Raw genomic sequence first — 26,775 nt, forward strand, 5'->3', positions numbered from 1 at the left:
GTGTAACAGGACTGAGCGTCTCAGCACTGACTGTGTGTGTGTGTGTGTGTAACAGGACTGAGTGTCTCAGCACTGACTGTGTGTGTGTGTGTGTGTAACAGGACTGAGTGTCTCAGCACTGACTGTGTGTGTGTGTGTGTGTGTAACAGGACTGAGCGTCTCAGCACTGACTGTGTGTGTGTGTGTGTGTGTAACAGGACTGAGTGTCTCAGCACTGACTGTGTGTGTGTGTGTGTAACAGGACTGAGTGTCTCAGCACTGACTGTGTGTGTGTGTGTAACAGGACTGAGCGTCTCAGCACTGACTGTGTGTGTGTGTGTGTGTGTGTGTGTGTGTGTAACAGGACTGAGTGTCTCAGCACTGACTGTGTGTGTGTGTGTAACAGGACTGAGCGTCTCAGCACTGACTGTGTGTGTGTGGATGTGTGTGTGTGTAACAGGACTGAGTGTCTCAGCACTGACTGTGTGTGTGTGTGTGTGTGTAACAGGACTGAGTGTCTCAGCACTGACTGTGTGTGTGTGTGTGTGTGTGTAACAGGACTGAGTGTCTCAGCACTGACTATGTGTGTGTGTGTGTGTGTGTGTGTAACAGGACTGAGTGTCTCAGCACTGACTGTGTGTGTGTGTGTGTGTAACAGGACTGAGTGTCTCAGCACTGACTGTGTGTGTGTGTGTGTGTGTGTGTAACAGGACTGAGTGTCTCAGCACTGACTGTGTGTGTGTGTGTGTGTAACAGGACTGAGCGTCTCAGCACTGACTGTGTGTGTGTGTGTGTGTGTGTGTGTAACAGGACTGAGCGTCTCAGCACTGACTGTGTGTGTGTGTGTGTGCGTGTGTGTAACAGGACTGAGCGTCTCAGCACTGACTGTGTGTGTGTGTGTGTGTGTGTGTAACAGGACTGAGTGTCTCAGCACTGACTGTGTGTGTGTGTGTGTGTGTGTGTGTAACAGGACTGAGCGTCTCAGCACTGACTGTGTGTGTGTGTGTGTGTGTGTGTGTGTAACAGGACTGAGCGTCTCAGCACTGACTGTGTGTGTGTGTGTGTGTGTGTGTGTGTGTAACAGGACTGAGCGTCTCAGCACTGACTATGTGTGTGTGTAACAGGACTGAGTGTCTCAGCACTGACTGTGTGTGTGTGTGTGTAACAGGGCTGAGTGTCTCAGCACTGACTGTGTGTGTGTGTGTGTGTGTAACAGGACTGAGTGTCTCAGCACTGACTGTGTGTGTGTGTGTGTAACAGGACTGAGTGTCTCAGCACTGACTGTGTGTGTGTAACAGGACTGAGTGTCTCAGCACTGACTGTGTGTGTGTGTGTGTAACAGGACTGAGTGTCTCAGCACTGACTGTGTGTGTGTGTGTGTGTGTGTGTGTAACAGGACTGAGTGTCTCAGCACTGACTGTGTGTGTGTGTGTGTAACAGGACTGAGTGTCTCAGCACTGACTGTGTGTGTGTGTGTGTAACAGGACTGAGCGTCTCAGCACTGACTGTGTGTGTGTGTGTGTGTAACAGGACTGAGTGTCTCAGCACTGACTGTGTGTGTGTGTGTGTGTGTAACAGGACTGAGTGTCTCAGCACTGACTGTGTGTGTGTGTGTGTGTAACAGGACTGAGTGTCTCAGCACTGACTGTGTGTGTGTGTGTGTGTAACAGGACTGAGTGTCTCAGCACTGACTGTGTGTGTGTGTGTGTGTGTAACAGGACTGAGTGTCTCAGCACTGACTGTGTGTGTGTGTGTGTGTGTAACAGGACTGAGTGTCTCAGCACTGACTGTGTGTGTGTGTGTGTGTGTAACAGGACTGAGTGTCTCAGCACTGACTGTGTGTGTGTGTGTGTGTAACAGGACTGAGTGTCTCAGCACTGACTGTGTGTGTGTGTGTCTGTGTGTAACAGGACTGAGTGTCTCAGCACTGACTGTGTGTGTGTGTGTAACAGGACTGAGCGTCTCAGCACTGACTGTGTGTGTGTGTGTGTGTAACAGGACTGAGTGTCTCAGCACTGACTGTGTGTGTGTGTGTAACAGGACTGAGCGTCACAGCACTGACTGTGTGTGTGTGTGTGTGTGTGTAACAGGACTGAGTGTCTCAGCACTGACTGTGTGTGTGTGTAACAGGACTGAGCGTCTCAGCACTAATTGTGTGTGTGTGTGTGTGTGTGTGTAACAGGACTGAGTGTCTCAGCACTGACTGTGTGAGGGTGTCTGTGTGTGTGTGTAACAGGACTGAGTGTCTCAGCACTGACTGTGTGAGGGTGTCTGTGTGTGTGTGTAACAGGACTGAGTGTCTCAGCACTGACTGTGTGAGGGTGTCTGTGTGTGTGTGTAACAGGACTGAGTGTCTCAGCACTGACTGTGTGTGTGTGTAACAGGGCTGAGTGTCTCAGCACTGACTGTGCATGTGTGTGTGTAACAGGACTGAGTGTCTCAGCACTGACTGTGTGTGTGTGTGTGTAACAGGACTGAGTGTCTCAGCACTGACTGTGTGTGTGTGTGTGTGTGTGTGTGTAACAGGACTGAGTGTCTCAGCACTGACTGTGTGTGTGTGTGTGTGTGTGTGTAACAGGACTGAGTGTCTCAGCACTGACTGTGTGTGTGTGTGTGTGTGTGTGTAACAGGACTGAGCGTCTCAGCACTGACTGTGTGTGTGTGTGTAACAGGACTGAGTGTCTCAGCACTGACTGTGTGTGTGTGTGTGTGTAACAGGACTGAGCGTCTCAGCACTGACTGTGTGTGTGTGTGTGTGTGTGTAACAGGACTGAGTGTCTCAGCACTGACTGTGTGTGTGTGTGTGTAACAGGACTGAGTGTCTCAGCACTGACTGTGTGTGTGTGTGTGTGTGTGTGTGTGTGTAACAGGACTGAGCGTCTCAGCACTGACTGTGTGTGTGTGTGTAACAGGACTGAGTGTCTCAGCACTGACTGTGTGTGTGTGTGTGTGTAACAGGACTGAGTGTCTCAGCACTGACTGTGTGTGTGTGTGTAACAGGACTGAGCGTCTCAGCACTGACTGTGTGTGTGTGTGTGTGTAACAGGACTGAGCGTCTCAGCACTGACTGTGTGTGTGTGTGTGTGTGTAACAGGACTGAGTGTCTCAGCACTGACTGTGTGTGTGTGTGTGTAACAGGACTGAGCGTCTCAGCACTGACTGTGTGTGTGTGTGTGTAACAGGACTGAGTGTCTCAGCACTGACTGTGTGTGTGTGTGTGTGTGTGTGTAACAGGACTGAGTGTCTCAGCACTGACTGTGTATGTGTGTGTGTAACAGGACTGAGTGTCTCAGCACTGACTGTGTGTGTGTGTGTGTAACAGGACTGAGTGTCTCAGCACTGACTGTGTGTGTGTGTGTGTGTAACAGGACTGAGTGTCTCAGCACTGACTGTGTGTGTGTGTGTGTAACAGGACTGAGTGGCTCAGCACTGACTGTGTGTGTGTGTGTGTGTGTAACAGGACTGAGTGTCTCAGCACTGACTGTATGTGTGTGTGTGTAACAGGACTGAGTGTCTCAGCACTGACTGTGTGTGTGTGTGTGTAACAGGACTGAGTGTCTCAGCACTGACTGTGTGTGTGTGTGTGTGTGTGTGTAACAGGACTGAGTGTCTCAGCACTGACTGTATGTGTGTGTGTGTAACAGGGCTGAGTGTCTCAGCACTGACTGTGTGTGTGTGTGTGTGTGTGTGTGTGTAACAGGACTGAGTGTCTCAGCACTGACTGTGTGTGTGTGTGTGTAACAGGACTGAGTGTCTCAGCACTGACTGTGTGTGTGTGTGTGTGTGTGTAACAGGACTGAGTGTCTCAGCACTGACTGTGTGTGTGTGTGTGTGTAACAGGACTGAGTGTCTCAGCACTGACTGTGTGTGTGTGTGTGTGTGTAACAGGACTGAGTGTCTCAGCACTGACTGTATGTGTGTGTCTGTAACAGGACTGAGTGTCTCAGCACTGACTGTGTGTGTGTGTGTGTGTGTGTGTGTGTGTAACAGGACTGAGTGTCTCAGCACTGACTGTGTGTGTGTGTGTGTGTAACAGGACTGAGTGTCTCAGCACTGACTGTGTGTGTGTGTGTGTGTGTGTGTGTGTGTAACAGGACTGAGTGTCTCAGCACTGACTGTGTGTGTGTGTGTGTGTGTGTGTGTGTGTAACAGGACTGAGTGTCTCAGCACTGACTGTGTGTGTGTGTGTGTGTAACAGGACTGAGTGTCTCAGCACTGACTGTGTGTGTGTGTGTGTGTAACAGGACTGAGTGTCTCAGCACTGACTGTGTGTGTGTGTAACAGGACTGAGTGTCTCAGCACTGACTGTGTGTGTGTGTGTGTGTGTGTGTGTAACAGGACTGAGTGTCTCAGCACTGACTGTGTGTGTGTGTGTGTAACAGGACTGAGCATCTCAGCACTGACTGTGTGTGTGTAACAGGACTGAGTGTATCAGCACTGACTGTGTGTGTGTGTGTGTGTAACAGGACTGAGTGTCTCAGCACTGACTGTGTGTGTGTGTGTGGAACAGGACTGAGTGTCTCAGCACTGACTCTGTGTGTGTGTCTGTGTGTAACAGGACTGAGTGTCTCAGCACTGACTGTGTGTGTGTGTGTGTGTGTGTAACAGGACTCAGTGTCTCAGCACTGACTGTGTGTGTGTGTGTGTGTGTGTGTGTAACAGGACTGAGTGTCTCAGCACTGACTGTGTGTGTGTGTGTGTGTAACAGGACTGAGTGTCTCAGCACTGACTGTGTGTGTGTGTGTGTGTGTAACAGGACTGAGTGTCTCAGCACTGACTGTATGTGTGTGTGTGTAACAGGACTGAGTGTCTCAGCACTGACTGTGTGTGTGTGTGTGTGTGTGTGTGTGTAACAGGACTGAGTGTCTCAGCACTGACTGTGTGTGTGTGTGTGTGTAACAGGACTGAGTGTCTCAGCACTGACTGTGTGTGTGTGTGTGTGTGTGTGTGTGTAACAGGACTGAGTGTCTCAGCACTGACTGTGTGTGTGTGTGTGTGTGTGTAACAGGACTGAGTGTCTCAGCACTGACTGTGTGTGTGTGTGTGTGTAACAGGACTGAGTGTCTCAGCACTGACTGTGTGTGTGTGTGTGTGTAACAGGACTGAGTGTCTCAGCACTGACTGTGTGTGTGTGTAACAGGACTGAGTGTCTCAGCACTGACTGTGTGTGTGTGTGTGTGTGTGTGTAACAGGACTGAGTGTCTCAGCACTGACTGTGTGTGTGTGTGTGTAACAGGACTGAGCATCTCAGCACTGACTGTGTGTGTGTAACAGGACTGAGTGTATCAGCACTGACTGTGTGTGTGTGTGTGTGTGTAACAGGACTGAGTGTCTCAGCACTGACTGTGTGTGTGTGTGTGGAACAGGACTGAGTGTCTCAGCACTGACTCTGTGTGTGTGTCTGTGTGTAACAGGACTGAGTGTCTCAGCACTGACTGTGTGTGTGTGTGTGTGTGTGTAACAGGACTCAGTGTCTCAGCACTGACTGTGTGTGTGTGTGTGTAACAGGACTGAGCGTCTCAGCACTGACTGTGTGTGTGTGTGTGTGTGTAACAGGACTGAGTGTTTCAGCACTGACTGTGTGTGTGTGTGTGTAACAAGACTGAGTGTCTCAGCACTGACTGTGTGTGTGTGTGTGTGTAACAGGACTGAGCGTCTCAGCACTGACTGTGTGTGTGTGTGTGTGTGTGTGTGTGTAACAGGACTGAGCGTCTCAGCACTGACTGTGTGTGTGTGTGTGTGTGTGTGTGTGTAACAGGACTGAGCGTCTCAGCACTGACTGTGTGTGTGTGTGTGTAACAGGACTGAGCGTTTCAGCACTGACTGTGTGTGTGTGTGTGTGTAACAGGACTGAGTGTCTCAGCACTGACTGTGTGTGTGTGTGTGTGTGTGTGTGTAACAGGACTGAGTGTCTCAGCACTGACTGTGTGTGTGTGTGTGTAACAGGACTGAGTGTCTCAGCACTGACTGTGTGTGTGTGTGTGTGTAACAGGACTGAGTGTCTCAGCACTGACTGTGTGTGTGTGTGTGTGTAACAGGACTGAGTGTCTCAGCACTGACTGTGTGTGTGTGTGTGTGTGTGTGTAACAGGACTGAGTGTCTCAGCACTGACTGTGTGTGTGTGTGTGTGTAACAGGACTGAGTGTCTCAGCACTGACTGTGTGTGTGTGTAACAGGACTGAGTGTCTCAGCACTGACTGTGTGTGTGTGTGTGTGTGTGTAACAGGACTGAGTGTCTCAGCACTGACTGTGTGTGTGTGTGTGTGTGTAACAGGACTGAGCGTCTCAGCACTGACTGTGTGTGTGTAACAGGACTGAGTGTCTCAGCACTGACTGTGTGTGTGTAACAGGACTGAGTGTCTCAGCACTGACTGTGTGTGTGTGTGTGTGTGTGTGTGTGTGTGTAACAGGACTGAGTATCTCAGCACTGACTGTGTGTGTGTAACAGGACTGAGTGTCTCAGCACTGACTGTGTGTGTGTGTGTGTGTAACAGGACTGAGTGTCTCAGCACTGACTGTGTGTGTGTGTGTGTGTAACAGGACTGAGCGTCTCAGCACTGTGTGTGTGTGTGTGTGTAACAGGACTGAGCGTCTCAGCGCTGACTGTGTGTGTGTGTGTGTAACAGGACTGAGCGTCTCAGCACTGACTGTGTGTGTGTGTGTGTGTGTGTGTAACAGGACTGAGCGTCTCAGCGCTGACTGTGTGTGTGTGTGTGTGTATGTGTGTAACAGGACTGAGCGTCTCAGCACTGACTGTGTGTGTGTGTGTGTGTGTGTGTGTGTGTGTGTGTAACAGGACTGAGTGTCTCAGCACTGACTGTGTGTGTGTGTGTGTGTGTGTGTGTGTGTGTAACAGGACTGAGCGTCTCAGCACTGACTGTGTGTGTGTGTGGGTGTGTGTAACAGGACTGAGTGTCTCAGCACTGACTGTGTGTGTGTGTGTGTAACAGGACTGAGCGTCTCAGCACTGACTGTGTCTGTGTGTGTGTAACAGGACTGAGTGTCTCAGCACTGACTGTGTGTGTGTGTGTGTGTGTGTGTAACAGGACTGAGTGTCTCAGCACTGACTGTGTGTGTGTGTGTGTAACAGGACTCAGTGTCTCAGCACTGACTGTGTGTGTGTGTGTCTGTGTGTGTGTAACAGGACTCAGTGTCTCAGCACTGACTGTGTGTGTGTGTGTAACAGGACTGACTGTGTGTGTGTGTGTGTAACAGGACTGAGCGTCTCAGCACTGACTGTGTGTGTGTAACAGGACTGTGTCCCAGCACTGACTGTGTGTGTGTGTGTTTGTGAGTGTATCAGGACTGTGTGTCTCAGCACGGACCGTGTGTGTGCGTGTGTGTGTGTGTGTGTACAGAGGCCGGGGACAATTTAAAGTGGGGAATTCGGAATTATACACTGGGTAATCAGTTGTATTTGCTGCAGATTTCATTCTAGTTCTTGTTATAAATAAACAGTAATTGTGTTTACATTTACAAACCTGGTGACTGTGATTATTGGGCTGCCAAGTCGCAAAGACATTAAGTATGATGGGTATTAGTTACCAATGGTTTTTGTTACTGAGGTATTTAGTCACTGATGTTTTTATTACTGAGGGTCATTAGTTAATGATAGTTTTATTATTGAGGGTAATTACTGAGGGTCATAATTACTGATGGCCATTAGTTACTAAGGGGCATCGTTACGGCAGTCAGTAGCTCCTGGGGGCATGTGGAGTGTGCTGACAAAGATTACTGACGGTATGCAAGGGTCAATTTTAAAACATCAGCTTTGTCAGCCTCTTGCACATCCCCATTGGTGAGACATTATGGTTTCTCAGACTCTGGTTAACTTGGGACATGGCGATGAGCACCGAGTCTGCGAATCCAACACTGCAAAGGGCACTGGACAGGAACATGAAAAATAAAATGAAAATGGCTTATTGTCACAAGTAGGCTTCAAATGAAGTTACTGTGAAAAGCCCCTAGTCGCCACATTCCGGCGCCTGTTCGGGGAGGCTGTTACGGGAATTGAACCGTGCTGCTGGCCTGCCTTGGTCTGCTTTCAAAGCCAGCGATTTAGCCCTGTGCTATTGGAGCATTCCAAACTAGGGCCAACCCTGGATGGGATTCAGGATCAGAAAGAATGGGAAGATATCAGGATACGGGATTACATCGAGACGGAGATACGTCCCCACCAGCCATAACCGTGTCCAGTCACCAGTCAGACCAGAAATCTTCAAACTGCCCTCGCTAATAAAGGCCCCAATAGCTGAGGTTGCAGAGAGATTGCACAGTTCAGCAGCACAGAGGGTACTCTATGTGTCCAAATACATGAAGCACTAAAGGTTAGTATGCAGGTACCCCCAGTGACTACGAAGGCAAATTGGATGTTTCAAAGGGGAATAGAATATAAAAGTAGTGGAGTTTTTGTACAGTGGTACAGCGCTCCAGTGAGACCACATCAGGAGGTGTGGACAGTTCTAGAGTCCTCACGTCATTGGACGCTGTTGGAGAAGGTTCCCAGGACTGATTCCTGTGATCAATGGGTTATCCATGAAAAATGGTTGGATGCATTGGACCTGTATCTATTGGAGCTAGAAGAATGAGAGGTAATCGTATTGAAACACATCGGATCCTGAGGGGACTGGACAGAGTGGATGCTGAGACATGCCCTGAGTGACTTCTTCATGAAGTCAGGGCCTGATAAGGGGCCAACCCACTTTCCGTAATGTCCAATTTAATTGGAATGTAACTAATGTATGTAATGTATTGCCAATATTATTGCACAAGGTCCAGCCGAAATGGGCTATGTAGCTGTTTTGAAAATTGTACAAGAATGGATGTTTTCCATTGTTTGGTGGAGAGACGGTCTAGGACTTTAACAGATGCCATCTCCCCGCCGGCGAAATAAACCTTTTGATGCGAGGACCATTAAAAAAAAAAGGCATACAGCATGCTTGCCTTCATCGGACAGGGTATTGAGTACAAGAGTCGGCAGGTCATGTTACAGTTGTATAGGACTTTGGTTAGCCCACATTTGGAATACTGCGTGCAGTTCTGGTCGCCACATTACCAGAAGGATGTGGATGCTTTAGAGAGGGTGCAGAGGAGGTTCACCAGGATGTTGCCTGGTATGGAGGGTGCTAGCTATGAAGAAAGGTTGAGTAGATTAGGATTGTTTTCATTGGAAAGACGGAGGTTGAGGGGGGACCTGATTGAGGGCTACAAAATTATGAGAGGTATGGACAGGGTGGATAGCAACAAGCTTTTTCCAAGAGTGGGGGTGTCAATTACAAGGGGTCACGATTTCAAGGTGAGAGGGGGAAAGTTTAAGGGAGATGTGCGTGGAAAGTTTTTTACGCAGAGGGTGGTGGGTGCCTGGAACGCTTTGCCAGCGGAGGTGGTAGAGGCGGGCACGATAGCATCATTTAAGATGCATCGAGACAGATATATGAACGGGCGGGGAACAGAGGGAAGTAGATCCTTGGAAAATAGGCGACAGGTTTCGATAAAGGATCTGGATCGGCGCAGGCTGGGAGGGCCGAAGGGCCTGTTCCTGTGCTGTAATTTTATTTGTTCTTTGGTAGGAGCGACTTGAACAAGGGGCACAGTTTAACAATAAGGGATGGCCATTTAAGATGGAGATAAGGACCAGGATTCTCGGAGCCTCCGCGTCGGAATCGTGCTCAGCGTGGGGGCGGAGAATGAGGCGTCGGACCCGCTATCGGGTTTGACGGCTTCCCGTGATTATCCGGCGACCGGAGAATCGCCGCCAGCTGCACGCGGTCGACGGTTGGGGGCCGTTGAAAGAGGCCCCCGCGGACGACCGGCTGAGTTCCCGCCGGCGTGGTTCCCGTATGGTTCCACCCCGGCAGGAGCTCGGAGTCGCGGCTGCCATGGCCGTCCTGATGGGGGGCGTCCTGGTGGTCCCCCGGTGACGGATCCCCCCCCGCCCCCACACCAGGGTGGCAGCTGACTGAGTCCGCAGCCGTCACTCCGAGTGCCTGCCGGGTGGAACCATGAGTGAACCATGGTGGCGCGAACTCGGCCGGCCGTCCGCGGGGAATCGCCGCGAGGGCCTCTTTCAATGGCTCCCGACCGACGACCGCGCAACTGGCAGCGATTGTCCGGTGATGAAGGCGTCGGACCCGATCGCGACCCCCCCACACCGAGCGCGATTGCGGCGCGACGCGGAGAATCCCGCCCCTAAGTTCTTGATTAATAAGGGGGTCAGGGGTCATGGGGAGAATGGGGATGAGAAAAATATCGGTCATGATCGATTGGTGGAGCAGACTCGAAGGGCCGAATGGCCTAATTCTGCCCCTGTGGTGCTATGAGGGATGAACCAGACCAATGACTGCGGCAGCTCATTTTAATCTTTGTCATTTCAGGAGTATGCCACTTGGGGGCACTCCCGTATCACAATTCACACTAACACACCATTTACTAACGAGTGACCCACTGGCTCTGTAGCTGTTGTAGTTTCTCTTTCGGCCGAAAGACAAGGAGCGGGATTCTCCGCAAACTGGCGCCATGTCCGCTACCCGGCGCCAAAAACGGCGCGGATCACTCTGACGTCGGGCCGCCCCAAAGGTGCAGAATTCTCCGCACCTTTAGTGGCCCAGCCCTCACCTTGAGGGGCTAGGCCCGAGCCGGAGCGGTTTCTGCTCCTCCGGCTGGCGGGAAAGGCCTTTGGCGCCACGCTCGCCGGCGCCGTAAGGTCTTCGCCGGGCAACGCATGCGCGGGAGTGTCAGCGGCCGCTCACGGCATCCCCGCGCATGCGCAGGGGAGGGGGTCTCTTCCGCCTCCGCCATAGTGAAGACCATGGCGAAGGTGGAAGAAAAAGAGTGCCCCCACGGCACAGGCCCGCCCGCAGATCGGTGGGCCCCGATCGCGGGCCAGGCCACCGTGGGGGGCACCCCCCGGGGCCAGATCGCCCCGCGCCCCCCCCCCCCTCAGGACCCCGGAGCCCGCCCGCGCCGCCTTGTCCCGCCGTTCAAACGGAGGTTGAATCCACGCCGTCTGGCGAGGGTTGACAACGGCGAGGCTTCGGCCCATCGCGGGTCGGAGAATCGCCGGGGATGGGCCCGCCGACCGGCGCGATTCCCGCCCCCGCCGAATCTCTGGTGGCGGAGAATTCGGGACACGGCGGGGGCGGGATTCACGCCAGCCCTCGGCGATTCCCCGACCCGGTGGGGGGTCGGAGAATCATGCCCAAGAACTTTATTGATGGGCCAGCCACTGGGGAGGGGTGGAGAGGTGGAGGGGAGACTGAGGGGATGCTTGCCTTGCTCCAGTTGAACGTACCAGCTACGCACGGCTTCTCACGCCAAACAGCTTCTCTCCTGTCACAGATTCTCGTTTAGTTCCATTTACACCGTCAAGTTTCAGGGAGCTGGTGGTGACAGTGGCACTGTCACTGGAGCAGTAATCCGGAGGCCCAGCTTAACGCTCTGGGTTCAAACCCCAACACGGCAGCTGGTGCAATTTAAATTCAAAGAATAAACCTGGAATTTAAAACTGGTCTCAGTGATGGTGACCATGTGACTGTCATCGATTGTTGTAAAAACCCATCTGGTTCACTAATGTCCTTTAGGGAAGGAAATCTGCCGTCCTTACCCGGTCTGGCCTGATGTGTTGGGTGTTCTGGATCACATACAGGTCACCAACACTTGAAGTAGTGCAACACTATTTTATTAAAAGGTTAACTATTTAAACATACTTGAACTGTGGGTAAATACGATACTAGCTTTAACTAAAGACCTTTGCCTTGTCCTAACCAGTTGATGCAATCAGCACATGGTGAATGTCTGTGTTGCAGGCTGTGAGCTCTGTGCTCCTAGCTAGCTGCTACTCGAATGGGCGGGAACTCTGAATCCCCCTGTCGTTATAGTGCGTGTGCTCTCACTGGTGATTGGCTGCGGTGTTGTGTGTGTTGATTGGTCCCACTGTGTGTCCATCAGTGTGTGTCTGCACCATGATATACTGGTGTATATTATGACATGGCCTACGTGTGACGCCAGGCACACAGCAATGTGGCTGACTCTTAATTACCCTCTGAAATGGCCGAGCAAGACACACAGTAAACGGGCAATAATAATAATCTTTATTATTGTCACAAGTAGGCTTACATTAACACTGTAATGAAGTTACTGTGAAAAGCCCCTAGTCACCACATTCCGGCGCCTGTTCGGGTACACAGAGGGAGAATTCAGAATGTCCAATTCACCCAACAAGCACGTCTTTCGGGACTTGTGGGAGGAAACCGGAGCACCCGGAGGAAACCCACGCAGACACGGGGAGAACGTGCAGACTCCGCACAGACAGTGACCCAAGCCGGGAATCGAACCCGGGACCCTGGTGCTGTGAAGCAACAGTGCTAACCACTGTGCTACAGTGCCAGTTAGGGATGGGGAACAAATGATGGCCCAGCCAATCACACCTACATCCCAAGAAATTTACTGTCCATTTACTAAATTTCCATTTAGCTTCTGCCCGTTCTGCTTCGCGGTGGGGACTTAGAAAGCCTGTTTTACGTGTGGTTTGAGAATGGCTGAAAAACTATACCCTGTTTATTCGTTCACTCGGGAACAGACAGCTCCTCGGGGGGAGGGGGGTGGGAGTCAGCGAGGGGGGTTTCGGGATGGCAGTAAATGCTGTCCGAAACAGCGACTCTCACGTCCTGTGAAAATCTTGTTGAAAGAGTGGGAATGAAATCCGCAGGAAAACATACCCAGCATCAATTGGGGTGGAGCTGTAAACCGGACACGAGGAACGGCTGTACCCCCCCCCCCCCCACCCCCCACCCCCAGCCAGCACACGCCCCCAGGGCCAAATATTACTATCAAAGATGCACCGGACCCAGCCCCACTATCCTGCACAAAACTCCAAACACTCCCAGCTTGGATTTGGAACATTGAGGACAATCTAGCCATGTACAATTCACTCAATAAATCTGTAGCATCGAGTTTGTTCACAGGCACAGAGGTGGGGAAAGAGAGGGACAGAGACAGACACACATAAAGACAGACAGATGTACGCAGAGACAAATCAGGGTCAAAAGAGCAGATGTCGACACAGACAGACACACACGCACACAGATATGTGGGAATAGGCTGCGGGACTGAGTGAAATGAGGGTGACTCACCGCGACAGGCAGTTCCATCTTTGGTGATGATCTGGTTGCAGACGGAGCAGGGTTTGAGTTTTTTGAAAGTCTTGGCTTTGAAGGTGTGACAGTTTGAGGCTTCGCGATCTTCAGGCTAAGAGTGGACACAGAAAATAAACCATCAGAGTCTGAAATCAATCAATATTTATACTTCTACCATTATCACAATTTTATCTCCCTTTTTCCCTGAAACTACGGATTCTGATTGGGATACAGTTCCACACACACTGACTCTCACTGGGGTACAGTTCCACACACACTGACTCTCACTGGGATACAGTTCCACACACACTGACTCTCACTGGGGTACAGTTCCACACACAGTGAGTCTCACTGGGGTACAGTTCCACACACACTGACTCTCACTGGGATACAGTTCCACACACACTGACTCTCACCGGGGTACAGTTCCACACACAGTGACTCTCACTGGGGTACAGTTCCACACACACTGACTCTCACTGGGGTACAGTTCCACACACACTGACTCTCACTGGGATACAGTGTCACACACACTGACTCTCACTGGGATACAGTTCCACACACACTGACTCTCACTGGGATTCAGTTCCACACACACTGACTCTCACTGGGGTACAGTTCCACACACACTGACTCTCACTGGGATACAGTGTCACACACACTGACTCTCACTGGGATACAGTCCCACACACTGACTCTCACTGGGATACAGTTCCACACACACTGACTCTCACTGGGATACAGTTCCACACACTGACTCTCACTGGGATACAGTTCCACACACACTGACTCTCACTGGGATACAGTTCCACACACTGAGTCTCAATGGGATACAGTTCCACACACACTGACTCTCACTGGGATACAGTTCCACACACTGACTCTCACTGGGATACAGTTCCACACACACTGACTCTCACTGGGATACAGTTCCACACACTGACTCTCACTGGGATACAGTTCCACACACACTGACTCTCACTGGGATACAGTTCCACACACACTGACTCTCACTGGGATACAGTTCCACACACTGAGTCTCAATGGGATACAGTTCCACACACACTGACTCTCACTGGGATACAGTTCCACACACTGACTCTCACTGGGATACAGTTCCACACACACTGACTCTCACTGGGATACAGTTCCACACACTGAGTCTCAATGGGATACAGTTCCACACACACTGACTCTCACTGGGATACAGTTCCACACACACTGACTCTCACTGAGATACAGTTCCACACACACTGACTCTCACTGGGATACAGTTCCACACACACTGACTCTCACTGGGATACAGTTCCACACACACTGACTCTCACTGGGATACAGTTCCACACACACTGACTCTCACTGGGATACAGTTCCACACACTGAGTCTCAATGGGATACAGTTCCACACACACTGACTCTCACTGGGATACAGTTCCACACACTGACTCTCACTGGGATACAGTTCCACACACACTGACTCTCACTGGGATACAGTTCCACACACTGAGTCTCAATGGGATACAGTTCCACACACACTGACTCTCACTGGGATACAGTTCCACACACACTGACTCTCACTGGGGTACAGTTCCACACACACTGACTCTCACTGGGATACAGTTCCACACACACTGACTCTCACTGGGATACAGTTCCACACACACTGACTCTCACTGGGATACAGTTCCACACACACTGACTCTCACTGGGGTACAGTTCCACACACACTGACTCTCACTGGGGTACAGTTCCACACACTGACTCTCACTGGGATACAGTTCCACACACACTGACTCTCACTGGGATACAGCTCCACACACACTGACCCTCACTGGGGGACAGTTCCACACACACTGACTCTCACTGGGGTACAGTTCCACACACTGACTCTCACTGGGATACAGTTCCACACACTGAGTCTCAATGGGATACAGTTCCACACACACTGACTCTCACTGGGATACAGTTCCACACACACTGACTCTCACTGGGGTACAGTTCCACACACACTGACTCGCACTGGGATACAGTTCCACACACACTGACTCTCACTGGGATACAGTTCCACACACACTGACTCTCACTGGGATACAGTTCCACACACACTGACTCTCACTGGGGTACAGTTCCACACACACTGACTCTCACTGGGGTACAGTTCCACACACTGACTCTCACTGGGATACAGTTCCACACACACTGACTCTCACTGGGATACAGTTCCACACACACTGACTCTCACTGGGATACAGTTCCACACACACTGACTCTCACTGGGGTACAGTTCCACACACTGACTCTCACTGGGATACAGTTCCACACACACTGACTCTCCCTGGGATACAGCTCCACACACACTGACCCTCACTGGGGGACAGTTCCACACACACTGACTCTCACTGGGGTACAGTTCCACACACTGACTCTCACTGGGATACAGTTCCACACACACTGACTCTCACTGGGGTACAGTTCCACACACACTGACTCTCACTTGGATACAGTTCCACACACACTGACTCTCACTGGGATACAGTTCCACACTCAATGACTCTCACTGGGATACAGTTCCACACACACTGACTCTCACTGGGATACAGTTCCACACACACTGACTCTCACTGGGATACAGTTCCACACACACTGACTCTCACTGGGATACAGTTCCACACACACTGACTCTCACTGGGATACAGTTCCACACACACTGACTCTCACTGGGATACAGTTCCACACACACTGACTCTCACTGGGATACAGCTCCACACACACTGACTCTCACTGGGATACAGTTCCACACACACTGACTCTCACTGGGATACAGTTCCACACACACTGACTCTCACTGGGATACAGTTCCACACACACTGAATCTCACTGGGGTACAGTTCCACACACACTGACTCTCACTGGGGTACAGTTCCACACACACTGACTCTCGCTGGGATACAGTTCCACACACACTGACTCTCACTGGGATACAGTTCCACACACACTGACTCTCACTGGGATACAGTTCCACACACACTGACTCTCACTGGGGTACAGTTCCACACACATTGACTCTCACTGGGGTACAGTTCCACACACACTGACTCTCACTGTGATACAGTTCCACACACACTGACTCTCACTGGGGTACAGTTCCACACACACTGACTCTCACTGGGGTACAGTTCCACACACACTGACTCTCACTGGGATACAGTTCCACACACACTGACTCTCACTGGGATACAGTTCCACACACACTGACTCTCACTGGGATACAGTTCCACACACACTGACTCTCACTGAGATACAGTTCCACACACATTGACTCTCACTGGGATGCAGTTCCACACACACTGACTCTCACTGGGATACAGTTCCACACACACTGACTCTCACTGGGATACAGTTCCACACACATGCGGCCCATCGAGTCTGCACCAGCTCCACCCTATCCCCTGTCACCCCACCAAACATTTCTTTGGACACTGTGGGGCAATTTCGATGGCCAATCCACCTTTGGATATCTGTAAGACTGCGGGAGGAAACCGGAGCACCCGGAGGAAACTCGCGCAGCCACGGGGAGAAGGTGCAGACTCCGCACAGACAGTGACCCAAGGCTGGAATTGATCCTGGGTCCCTGGAGGTGTGAGGTAGCAGATACCCTTCCCTCAAGGACATTAGTGAACCAGACGTGTTTTCATGCTCACCATTACACTTTTAATTCCAGAATTTTTTATTAATTGAATTCAGATTTCACCATCTGCCATGGCGAGATTCGGACGCAGGACTTCAGAACTCTGGACTCTGGGATTACTAGTCTCGTGACAATGCCCCTGCACCACCTGCTGGCTCTTTCAGTAACCCTGGGATTAGCCAGTGAGTCACCGTCACCAGAATTAGATCTTTTTTGATTGTTTTTCCCGGAATCATCTGAAAGGTAGCTGGCAGGAACGGCAGAGGAACCGAGCTGTCAACAGCAGCCGGACGGAACAGATGAGTCACCCACAATTCTCGCGAGACGTCAGTCGCCCTCAACCCTGTTTCGATAAATCCCAAACAAACAAACTGCTGCTCAGGATTAGGAATTTATTTATAAGGTGTGAGTGGAGGCTCAGCTAACCAAGTACGTCGCTCCGAAACGCACACAACAATGATCAGCCTGGAGTTAAAGAAATGGAACTTGCTATTTATTAATCATCCTGCCGACAGCCAGAGGGTTTTTAAGTGTAGATTAATACCGCTGGAACATTCCAAGTTTTGTATTTTGGAGTTTTCAGGGGCGAAATTCTCCCCCAACGGCGGGATGCCCGCCGACTGGCGCCAAAGCCGGCGCAAATCAGACGGGCATCGCGCCGGCAAAAAGGTGCGGAAGTCTCCGCATCTTTGGCGGCCGAGCCCCAACATTGAGGGGCTAGGCCGACGCCGGAGGGATTTCCGCCCCGCCAGCTGGCGGAAATGGCGTTTGTTGCCCCGCCAGCTGGCGCGGAAATGCGGCGCATGCGCGGGAGCGTCAGCGGCCGCTGTCAGTTTCCCGGCGCATGCGCGGGAGCGTCAGCGGCCGCTGTCAGTTTCCCGTGCATGCGCAGTGGGGAGAGTCTCTTCTGCCTCCGCCATGATGGAGGCCGTGGCAGAGGCGGAAGGGAAAGAGTGCCCCCACGGCACAGGCCCGCCCGCGGATCGGTGGGCCCCGATCGCGGGCCAGGCCACCGTGGGGGCACCCCCCGGGGTCAGATCGCCCCGCGCCCCCCCCCAGGACCCCGGAGCCCGCCCACGCCGCCTGGTACCGCCGGTAAACACCAGGTTTGATTTACGCCGGCGGGACAGGCAATTTCTGGGCGGGACTTCGGCCCATCCGGGCCGGAGAATCCAGCGGGGGGTCCCGCCAACCGGCGCGGCCCGATTCCCGCCCCCGCCCAATCTCCGGGAGCGGAGACTTCGGCGGGGGCGGGGGCGGGATTCACGGCGGCCAACGGCCATTCTCCGACCCGGCGGGGGGGTCGGAGAATGACGCCCCAGGTGTTTTAACTGAGCCACATGAAATGAAAAAAAATGAAAATCGCTTATTGTCACAAGTCGGCTTCAAATGAAGTTACTGTGAAAAGCCCCTAGTCGCCACATTCCGGCGCCTGTTCGGGGAGGCTGGTACGGGAATTGAACCGTGCTGCTGGCCTGCCTTGGTCTGCTTTCAAAGCCAGCTATTTAGCCCTGTGCTAAACAGCACATGTGGAGGTATTTAGACAGGTGGCATGTTAAAGAGCTCCGATAGAGGTGGAGAGAGAGGTGGAGAGAAGGGGGGGAGGGAGGTAGAGAGAGAGGTGGAGGGAGAGATGGAGGGAGGTAGACAGAGAGATGGAGGGAGGTGGACAGAGAGGTGGAGGGAGAGGTAGAGGGAGAGGTGGAGAGAGGTAGAGAGAGAGGTGGAGAGAGAGATGGAGAGAGAGATGTTGGGAGGTAGAGAGAGAGATGGAGAGAGAGATGGAGGGAGGTAGACAGAGAGATGGAGGGAGGTGGACAGAGAGGTGGAGGGAGAGGTAGAGGGAGAGGTGGAGAGAGGTAGAGAGAGAGATGGAGAGAGAGATGGAGGGAGGTGGAGAAAGAGATGGAGAGAGAGATGGAGGGAGGTGGAGAGAGAGATGGAGAGAGAGATGGAGGGAGGTGGAGAAAGAGATGGAGGGAGAGGTGGAGGGAGAGATGGAGAGAGATATAGTGGGAGGTGGAGAGGGAGGTGGAGAGGGAGGTGGAGAGAGAGATGGAGGGAGGTAGAGAGAGAGATGGAGAGAGAGATGGAGGAAGGTAGAGGGATAGATGGAGGGAGAGGTGGAGAGAGGTGGAGAGAGAGGTGGAGAGAGAGGGGGAGGGAGGTGGAGAGAGAGGGGGAGGGAGGTAGAGAGAGGTGCAGGGAGAGATGGAGGGAGAGAGGTGGAGGGAGAGATGGAGGGAGAGATGGAGAGAGAGGTGGAGGGAGAGATGGAGAGAGAGGTGGAGAGGGAGGTGGAGAGAGAGGTGGAGGGACGTGGAGAGAGAGGGGGAGGGAGAGATGGAGGGAGAGATGGAGGGAGAGATGGAGGGAGAGATGGAGGGAGAGATGGAGAGAGAGGTGGAGGGAGAGATGGAGAGAGAGGTGGAGAGAGAGATGGAGAGAGAGATGGAGGTGAGGTGGAGGGAGAGATGGAGAGAGAGATGGAGAGAGAGGTGGAGAGAGAGGTGGAGAGAGAGGTGGAGAGAGGTAGAGAGAGGTGGAGGGAGAGATGGAGGGAGAGATGGAGGGAGAGATGGAGAGAGAGGAGGAGAGAGAGGCGGAGAGAGAGGCGGAGAGAGAAGTGGAGAGGGAGATGGTGGTAGATGGAGAGGGAGGTGGAGAGAGAGATGGAGAGAGAGATGGAGGCGGAGATGGAGGGAGGTGGAGAGGGAGGTGGAGGGAGAGATGGAGAGAGAGATGGAGGGAGAGATGGAGGGAGAGATGGAGGGAGAGATGGAGGGAGAGATGGAGGGACGTGGAGAGGGAGGTGGAGGGAGAGATGGAGGGTGGTGGAGAGATAGATGGAGGGAGATATGGAGAGAGAGATCGAGGGAGAGATCGAGGGAGAGATGGAGGGAGAGATGGAGGGAGGTGGAGAGGGAGGTGGAGGGTGAGATGGAGGGAGAGATGGAGGGAGAGATGGAGGGACGTGGAGAGGGAGGTGGAGGGAGAGATGGAGGGAGAGATGGAGAGAGAGATGGAGGGAGAGATGGAGGGAGAGATGGAGGGACGTGGAGAGGGAGGTGGAGGGAGAGATGGAGGGAGAGATGGAGGGAGAGATGGAGAGAGAGATGGAGGGAGAGATGGAGGGAGGTGGAGAGGGAAGTGGAGAGGGAGGTGGAGGGAGAGATGGAGGGAGAGATGGAGAGAGAGATGGAGGGAGGTGGAGAGGGAGGTGGAGGGAGAGATGGAGGGAGAGATGGAGGGATGTGGAGAGGAAGGTGGAGGGAGAGATGGAGGGAGAGATGGAGAGAGAGATGGAGGGAGAGATGGAGGGAGGTGGAGAGTGAGATGGAGGGAGAGATGGAGGGAAAGATGGAGGGAGAGATGGAGGGAGGTGGAGGGAGAGATGGAGGGAGAGATGAAGGGAGGTGGAGAGGGAGGTGGAGAGGGAGGTGGAGAGGGAGGTGGAGGGAGAGATTGAGAGAGAGATGGAGGGAGAGATGGAGGGAGGTGGAGAGAGAGATGGAGGTGGAGAAGGAGGGAGGTGGAGAGGGAGGTGGAGGGAGAGATTGAGAGAGAGATGGAGGGAGAGATGGAGGGAGAGATGGAGGGAGGTGGAGAGGGAGGTGGAGGGAGAGATGGAGGGGGTTGGAGAGGGAGGTGGAGAGGGAGGTGGAGGGAGAGATTGAGAGAGAGATGGAGGGAGAGATGGAGGGAGGTGGAGAGGGAGGTGGAGGGAGAGATGGAGGGAGGTGGAGAGAGAAATGGAGGGAGAGATGGAGGGAGAGATGGAGAGAGAGATGGAGGGAGAGATGGAGAGAGAGATGGAGGGAGAGATGGAGGGAGGTGGAGAGGGAGGTGGAGGGAGAGATGGAGGGAGGTGGAGAGAGAGATGGACAGGGAGGTGGAGGGAGAGATGGAGGGAGGTGGAGAGGGAGGTGGAGGGGGAGATGGAGGGAGAGATGGAGAGAGATTTACGAATTCCGGAGCTTAAGGCATCAGCAGCTGAAGGCGGGGCCACCAATAGGAAGGACCAATGGAATCGGGGCGAGCGCACACGTGACCAAAGTGGGAACATGGCAGATGGAATATAATATGGAAAAAGTGAAGTCATCCACTTTTGTCGGAGGAAGAGGAGGTGTACAGAGGGACCTGGGTGTCCTTGTCCATAAGTCACTGAAGGTTAGCATGCAGGTGCAGCGGGCTGTTAGAAAGGCTAATGGAACGTTAACCTTTATCACAACAGGATTTGAGGACAGGAGTGAGTTTTGCTTCAATTGTATAGGAGCTTGGTTAGACCGCGCCTGGAGCTCTGTGAGCAGAATTGGTCCCCTTGCCTCAGAAAGGTTATTATTGGCAGAGCGGGAGGGGAACGTGGGTTCACCAGGCTTGTTCCGGGGATGGCGGGAGTGTCTTATGAAGAGAGATTGGACAAACGGGGCTGTGTGCTCTAGAGTTTCAGGAATGAGAGGCGATCTCATTGAAACCTACAAAATATTTAAAGGAATAGAGAAGATAGATTCAAGTAGGATGTTTCCCTAAGCCATAGGAGCAGAATTAGGCCACTCGGCCCATCGAGTCTGCTCCGCCATTCAATCATGGCGGATATTTTCTCATCCCCAATCTCCTGCCTTCTCCCCATAACCCTGATCCCCTTATTAATCAAGAACCTCTCTATCTCTGTCTTAAAGACACTCAGTGAATTGGCCTCCACAGCCTTCTGCGGCAAAGAGTTCCACAGATTCACCACCCTCTGGCTGAAGAAATTCCTCCTCATCTCTGTTTCAAAGGATTGTCCCTTTAGTCTGAGATTGTGTCCTCTGGTTCTAGTTTTTCCGACAAGTGGAAACATCCTCTCCACGTCCACTCTATCCAGGCCTCGCAGTATCCTGTAAGTTTCAATAAGATCCCCCCTCATCCTAAACTCCAACGAGTACAGACCCAGAGTCCTCAACCGTTCCTCTTATGACAAGCTCTTCATTCCAGGGATCATTCTTGTGAACCTCCTCTGGACTCTTTCTAAGGCCAGCACATCCTTCCTTAGATACGGGGCCCAAAACTGCTCACAATACTCCAAATGGGGTCTGACCAGAGCCTTATACAGCCTCAGAAGTACATCCCTGGTCTTGTATTCTAGCCCTCTCGACATGAATGCTAACATTGCATTTGCCTTCTTAACTGCCGACTGAACCTGCACATTCCCTTGAAGCTGGTTGGATAGGGACGTGAGGTGCTGTGGAGGTAAACAGGTGACAGACCTTTAATACATAGAAACATACTGCGAATATAGAAGCAGGAAGAGGCCATTCGGCCCCTCGAGCCTGCTCCGCCATTCATTAGGATCATGGCTGATCATCAAGTTCAATACCCTGATCCCGACGTTCGCCCATATCCCTTGAACCCTTTCAGCCCCAAGAGCTGTATCCAATTCCTTCCTGAAATTACACAACGTTTTGGCCTCAACTACTTTCTGTGGGAGTGAATTCTACAGATTCACCGCTCTCTGGGTGAAGACATTTCTCCTCATCTCACTCCTAAAATGTTTACCCCTGATCCTCAAACTATGACCCCTAGTTCTGGCCGCCCCCACCATCCGGAACATTCTTTCTGAATCCTGTCTAATCCTGTTAGAATTTTGTAAGTTTCTATGAGATCCCCTCTCACTCTTCTAAACTCCAATGAATATAATCCTAACCCACTTAGTCTCTCCTCATATGACAGTCCCGCCATCCCAGGAATCAGCCTGGTAAACCTTCGCTGCACTCCCTCCATAGCAAGAACATCCTTCCTCAGAATAGGAGACCAAAACAGCCCACAATACTCCAGGTGTGGCCTCACCAATGCCCGATACAATTACAGTAAAACATCGCTATTCCTATACTCCAATCCTCTCGCTATGAAGGCCCACATACCATTTGCCTTCTTTCCTGCCTGCTGTACCTGCGTGCTTACTTTTTTTTTGAAGATATTTTATTCCAAACACTCAAGAAATCAACAAAAGACACAGTCCATCAAAGCATAGTTAACAGTTTGTCCAGTTTTCCCCCTTTGACCCCTCCCCCTTGTCCAGTTTTTCCCCTTTTGACCCCTCCCCCACAATGAACAGTTTCCCAAATATAGTCATGAACATCATCCGCAAATTTGGAGATAATACATTTAGTTCCGTTGTCCAAATCATTAATATATATGTGTACATAATGTATAATATATAACAGTTGGGGTCCTAAAACAGATCCCTGCGATACCCCACTAGTCACTGTCTGCCAATTAGAAAAATACCCATTTATTCCAATGTTTTGCTTCCTGTCTGCCAACCATATTTCTATCCATCTCAAGACACGACCCGCAATCCCATGCACTTTAACTTTACATATTAATCTGCTATGTGGTATTTTGTCGAAAGCTTCCAAAAGTCTAAATAAACCACATCCACTGGTTCTCCCTGGTCAACTCTACTCGTTACACCTTCCAAGAATTCCAGTAAATTTGTCAAGCATGATTTTCCCTTAGTAAATCCACGCTGACCCTGTCTGATTACACCGCTGCTTTCCAAATGTGTGCTACCAAATCCTTGATAATGGACCCCAGCAACTTCCCGACTACCGACGTTAGTCTCACTGGTCGATAGTTCCCCGTTTTCTCTCTACCTCCGTTTTGGAAAATGACCACCAATGGATCTACTCGGGCCACTTCCTTAAGTACTCTGGGATGAAGATTATCAGGCCCTAGAGATTTATCCGCCTTTAATCCCATTAATTTCCCCAAAACCATTTCTTCAGCTCCTCACTAAAGCTTGTGTTTCTCAGAACCTCTGGTACATTATTCATGTCTTCCTTTGTGAAGACAGGAGCAAAATACGAATTTAGTTCCTCAGCCATTTCTTTGTTCCCTGTTATGAATTTCCCCATTTCTGACTGTAAGGTGCCTACATTAGTTTTTCTCTTTACACACCCATAGAAACTTTCATAGTCAGTTTTTATGTTCCCGCTAACTTACTTTCAAATTGTATTTTCTCTTCTGAATCAATCCCTTGGTCTGCCTTTGCTGAATTTAAACTGTTCCCAATCCTCAGCTCTATTTCAGTTTCTTGATAATTCTTACGCCTCTTCTTTGAATCTAGTACTATCTCTAATTTCCCCTGTAAACCTTGGTTTGGCCACAGTTCCTTTTCTACTCTTGCGCCAAATAGGGATAAATAACGTTTGGAGTTCACCCATTCGTTCCTTGAATGCTGCCATTGCCTGTCCACTGTCCTTCCTTTCAGTAATGTTTCCCAGTCCGTCATTGCCAGTTCATGCCTCATACCATCATAGTTACCTTTATTGAGGTTCAGGACCCTGGTCTCAGAATCAACTACCTCACTATCCACTATCAGACCGTTATTAGTTGAATGAGAGAATCTAAGACCTGGAAGCTGGCGCTGGAACGGAATAAAAGACTGATTAGGTCACAGCTGGGGTGCTAAACTGGGGTATGAAGTGAAGTTCTGTTCACCGTGTTATTTACATCAGTATTCACCAAAGAGAAGGAATTGGTGGATGTTGAGTCTGGGGAAGGGTGTGTAGACACACTGGGTCACATTGAGATCCAAAAAGGAGGAGGTGTTGGCCGTCTTGAAAAACATTAAGATAGATAAGTCCCCAGGGCCTGATGGGATCTATCCCAGAATACTGAAGGAGGCTAGAGAGGAAATTGCTGAGGCCTTGACAGAAATCTTTGGATCCTCACTGTCTTCAGGTGATGTCCTGGAGGACAGCCAATGCTGTTCCTTTGTTTCAGAAGGATAATCCCGTAATTAGAGGCCAGTGAGCCTTACGTCAGTGGAAGGGAAATTATTGAAGAGGATTCTTTGAGACAGGATTTACTCCCATTTGGAAGCAAGTGGACGTATTAGCAAGAGGCAGGTTTTGTGAAGGGGAGGTCGTGTTCCACTTACTTGATCAAGTTTTTCGAGGTAGTGATGAAGATGATGGATGAGGATAGGGCAGTGGATGTTGTCTACATGGTTTTCAGCAAGGCCTTTGACAAGGTCCCTCATGGCAGATTAGTACAGAAGGTGAAGTCACACGGGATCAGGGGTGAGCTGGCAAGATGGATACAGAACTGGCTCGGTCACAGAAGACAGAGGGTAGCAGTGGAAGGGTGCTTTTCTGAATGGAAGGTTGTGACTAGTGGTGTTCCGTAGGGATCAGTGCTGGGACCTTTGCTGTTCGTAGTATATATAAATGATTTGGAGGAAAATGTAACTGGTCTGATTGAAATGAAATGAAAATATGAAATGAAAATCACTTATTGTCACAAGAAGGCATACGGCATGCTTGCCTTCATTGGCCGGGGCATTGAGTTTTGGCAAGTCATGTTGCAGCTGTATAGAACCTTAGTTAGGCTGGACTAGGAGTATAGTGTTCAATTCTGGTCGCCACACTACCAGAGGATGTGGAGGCTTTAGAGAGAGTACAGAAGAGGTTTACCAGGATGTTGCCTGGTATGGAGGGCATTAGCTATGTGGAGGGTTTGGATAAACTCGGTTTGTTCTCACTGGAACGATGGAGGTTGAGGGGCGACCTGATAGAGGTCTACAAAATTATGAGGGGCATAGACAAAGTGGATAGTCAGAGGCTTTTTCCCAGGGTAGAGGGGTCAATTACTAGGGGGCATAGGTTTAAGGTGCGAGGGGCAAGGTTTAGAGGAGATGTACGAGGCAGGTTTTTTACACAGAGGGGAGTGGGTGCCTGGAACTCGCTACCGGAGGAGGTGGTGGAAGCAGGGACGATAGTGACATTTAAGGGGCATCTTGACAAATACATGAATAGGATGGGAATAGAGGGATACGGACCCAGGAAGTGTAGAAGATTGTAGTTTAGACGGGCAGCATGGTCGGCACGGGCTTGGAGGGCCGAAGGGCCTGTTCCTGTGCTGTACATTATTTTTGTTCTTTGAAAGATGCAATTCCTGCAGAGAGGGACGGGGGAGATTTATCAGGATGCTGCCTGGAGTGGAGAATTTTAGCGATGAGGAAAGATTAGACAGGCTGTGATTTCGCTGGAACAGAGGAGGCTGAGGGCAGATTTCAGTGATGTGGATAAATTGATCAGGGGTGTAGACAGAGTGAATAGGACAGAACTGTTCGCTGTGATTGAGGGGTGCAAAACCGGGGGTATCCTTTTGGACAAAATGGTTTGGAGGGAATTCCAGAAGAAATCCCAGAGCGGGGAGAGGATCTGAAGTCCACTGACTGGACGGGTGGTCGAGACAGAAACCCTCATAACATTGAAAACGGAATTGGATCGGCTCCTGAAGTTTGATAACTCACAGGACCACCAATCAGACTGAATGGCTACTTGTCAGTCAGTGCGGACAATGTGGGCCGAATGGCTTCCACTGTGGTGTAACCATTTGATGATTCTGTGATGTGACAAATGCATTTAATTTTTAAAATCTTTTGATTCTCCACATTTTCATAATTTTCTTCAAACAACAAACGAAAAACAAACAAAATAACAATCAATCCCCCCAAAATATGCAGTCCAGTACATCCATTTGTGCATTCCAGGTCAAAATTAACAACAAAACAGTGAGACGGTAGACCACCCTCCCCCCACGCCCAGCCCCCCCTCGTCCCACCTCGTCCCCCAGCCCCCGGTGTTCAATGGTAACAAGTTCACATGTAAACAATCCCCATGAATTGGAGAATCCCTCCTTCGTCCCCTTTAGCAAACCCTGCACCATCGCAGTTAGGGCCATATCCACTAGGCAGTGCCGCCAACCTCCCCTCCAATGCCCCTGTAACTATTACGCATCTACCTCCAACACCCCCCCCCCCCCCCACCCTGCCACCGACCCCGGTCCACCACCTTCTCCATCTGGAACTTCGCCCGCTTACCAACCAAAACCGCCCTGAACCCTACTATCGAACCCCGAAAGAAATATTTGGCCGAGCCGGTTCTGTGTCCATCTTACCACCTGATCCCGTGTGACTTCACCTTT

General features: G+C 51.2%; 1 protein-coding gene across 5 annotated transcripts in view; it reads right to left on the reverse strand.

Moving 5' to 3' along the window:
• Positions 1-26,775, reverse strand: part of tns1b (tensin 1b) — a 1,628,779-nt gene that overhangs the window by 1,387,633 nt on the left and 214,371 nt on the right. For all 5 annotated transcript variants that reach the window (XM_072468585.1, XM_072468574.1, XM_072468565.1 and 2 more), the window contains exon 2: positions 13,110-13,224. In XM_072468585.1, the coding sequence (XP_072324686.1) occupies positions 13,110-13,224 (115 nt within the window). The remainder of the gene's footprint in view (positions 1-13,109; positions 13,225-26,775) is intronic.

Source organism: Scyliorhinus torazame, chromosome 2 (genome assembly GCF_047496885.1).
Source record: "Scyliorhinus torazame isolate Kashiwa2021f chromosome 2, sScyTor2.1, whole genome shotgun sequence".
In the NCBI taxonomy this organism is placed as follows: Eukaryota; Metazoa; Chordata; class Chondrichthyes; order Carcharhiniformes; family Scyliorhinidae; genus Scyliorhinus; species Scyliorhinus torazame.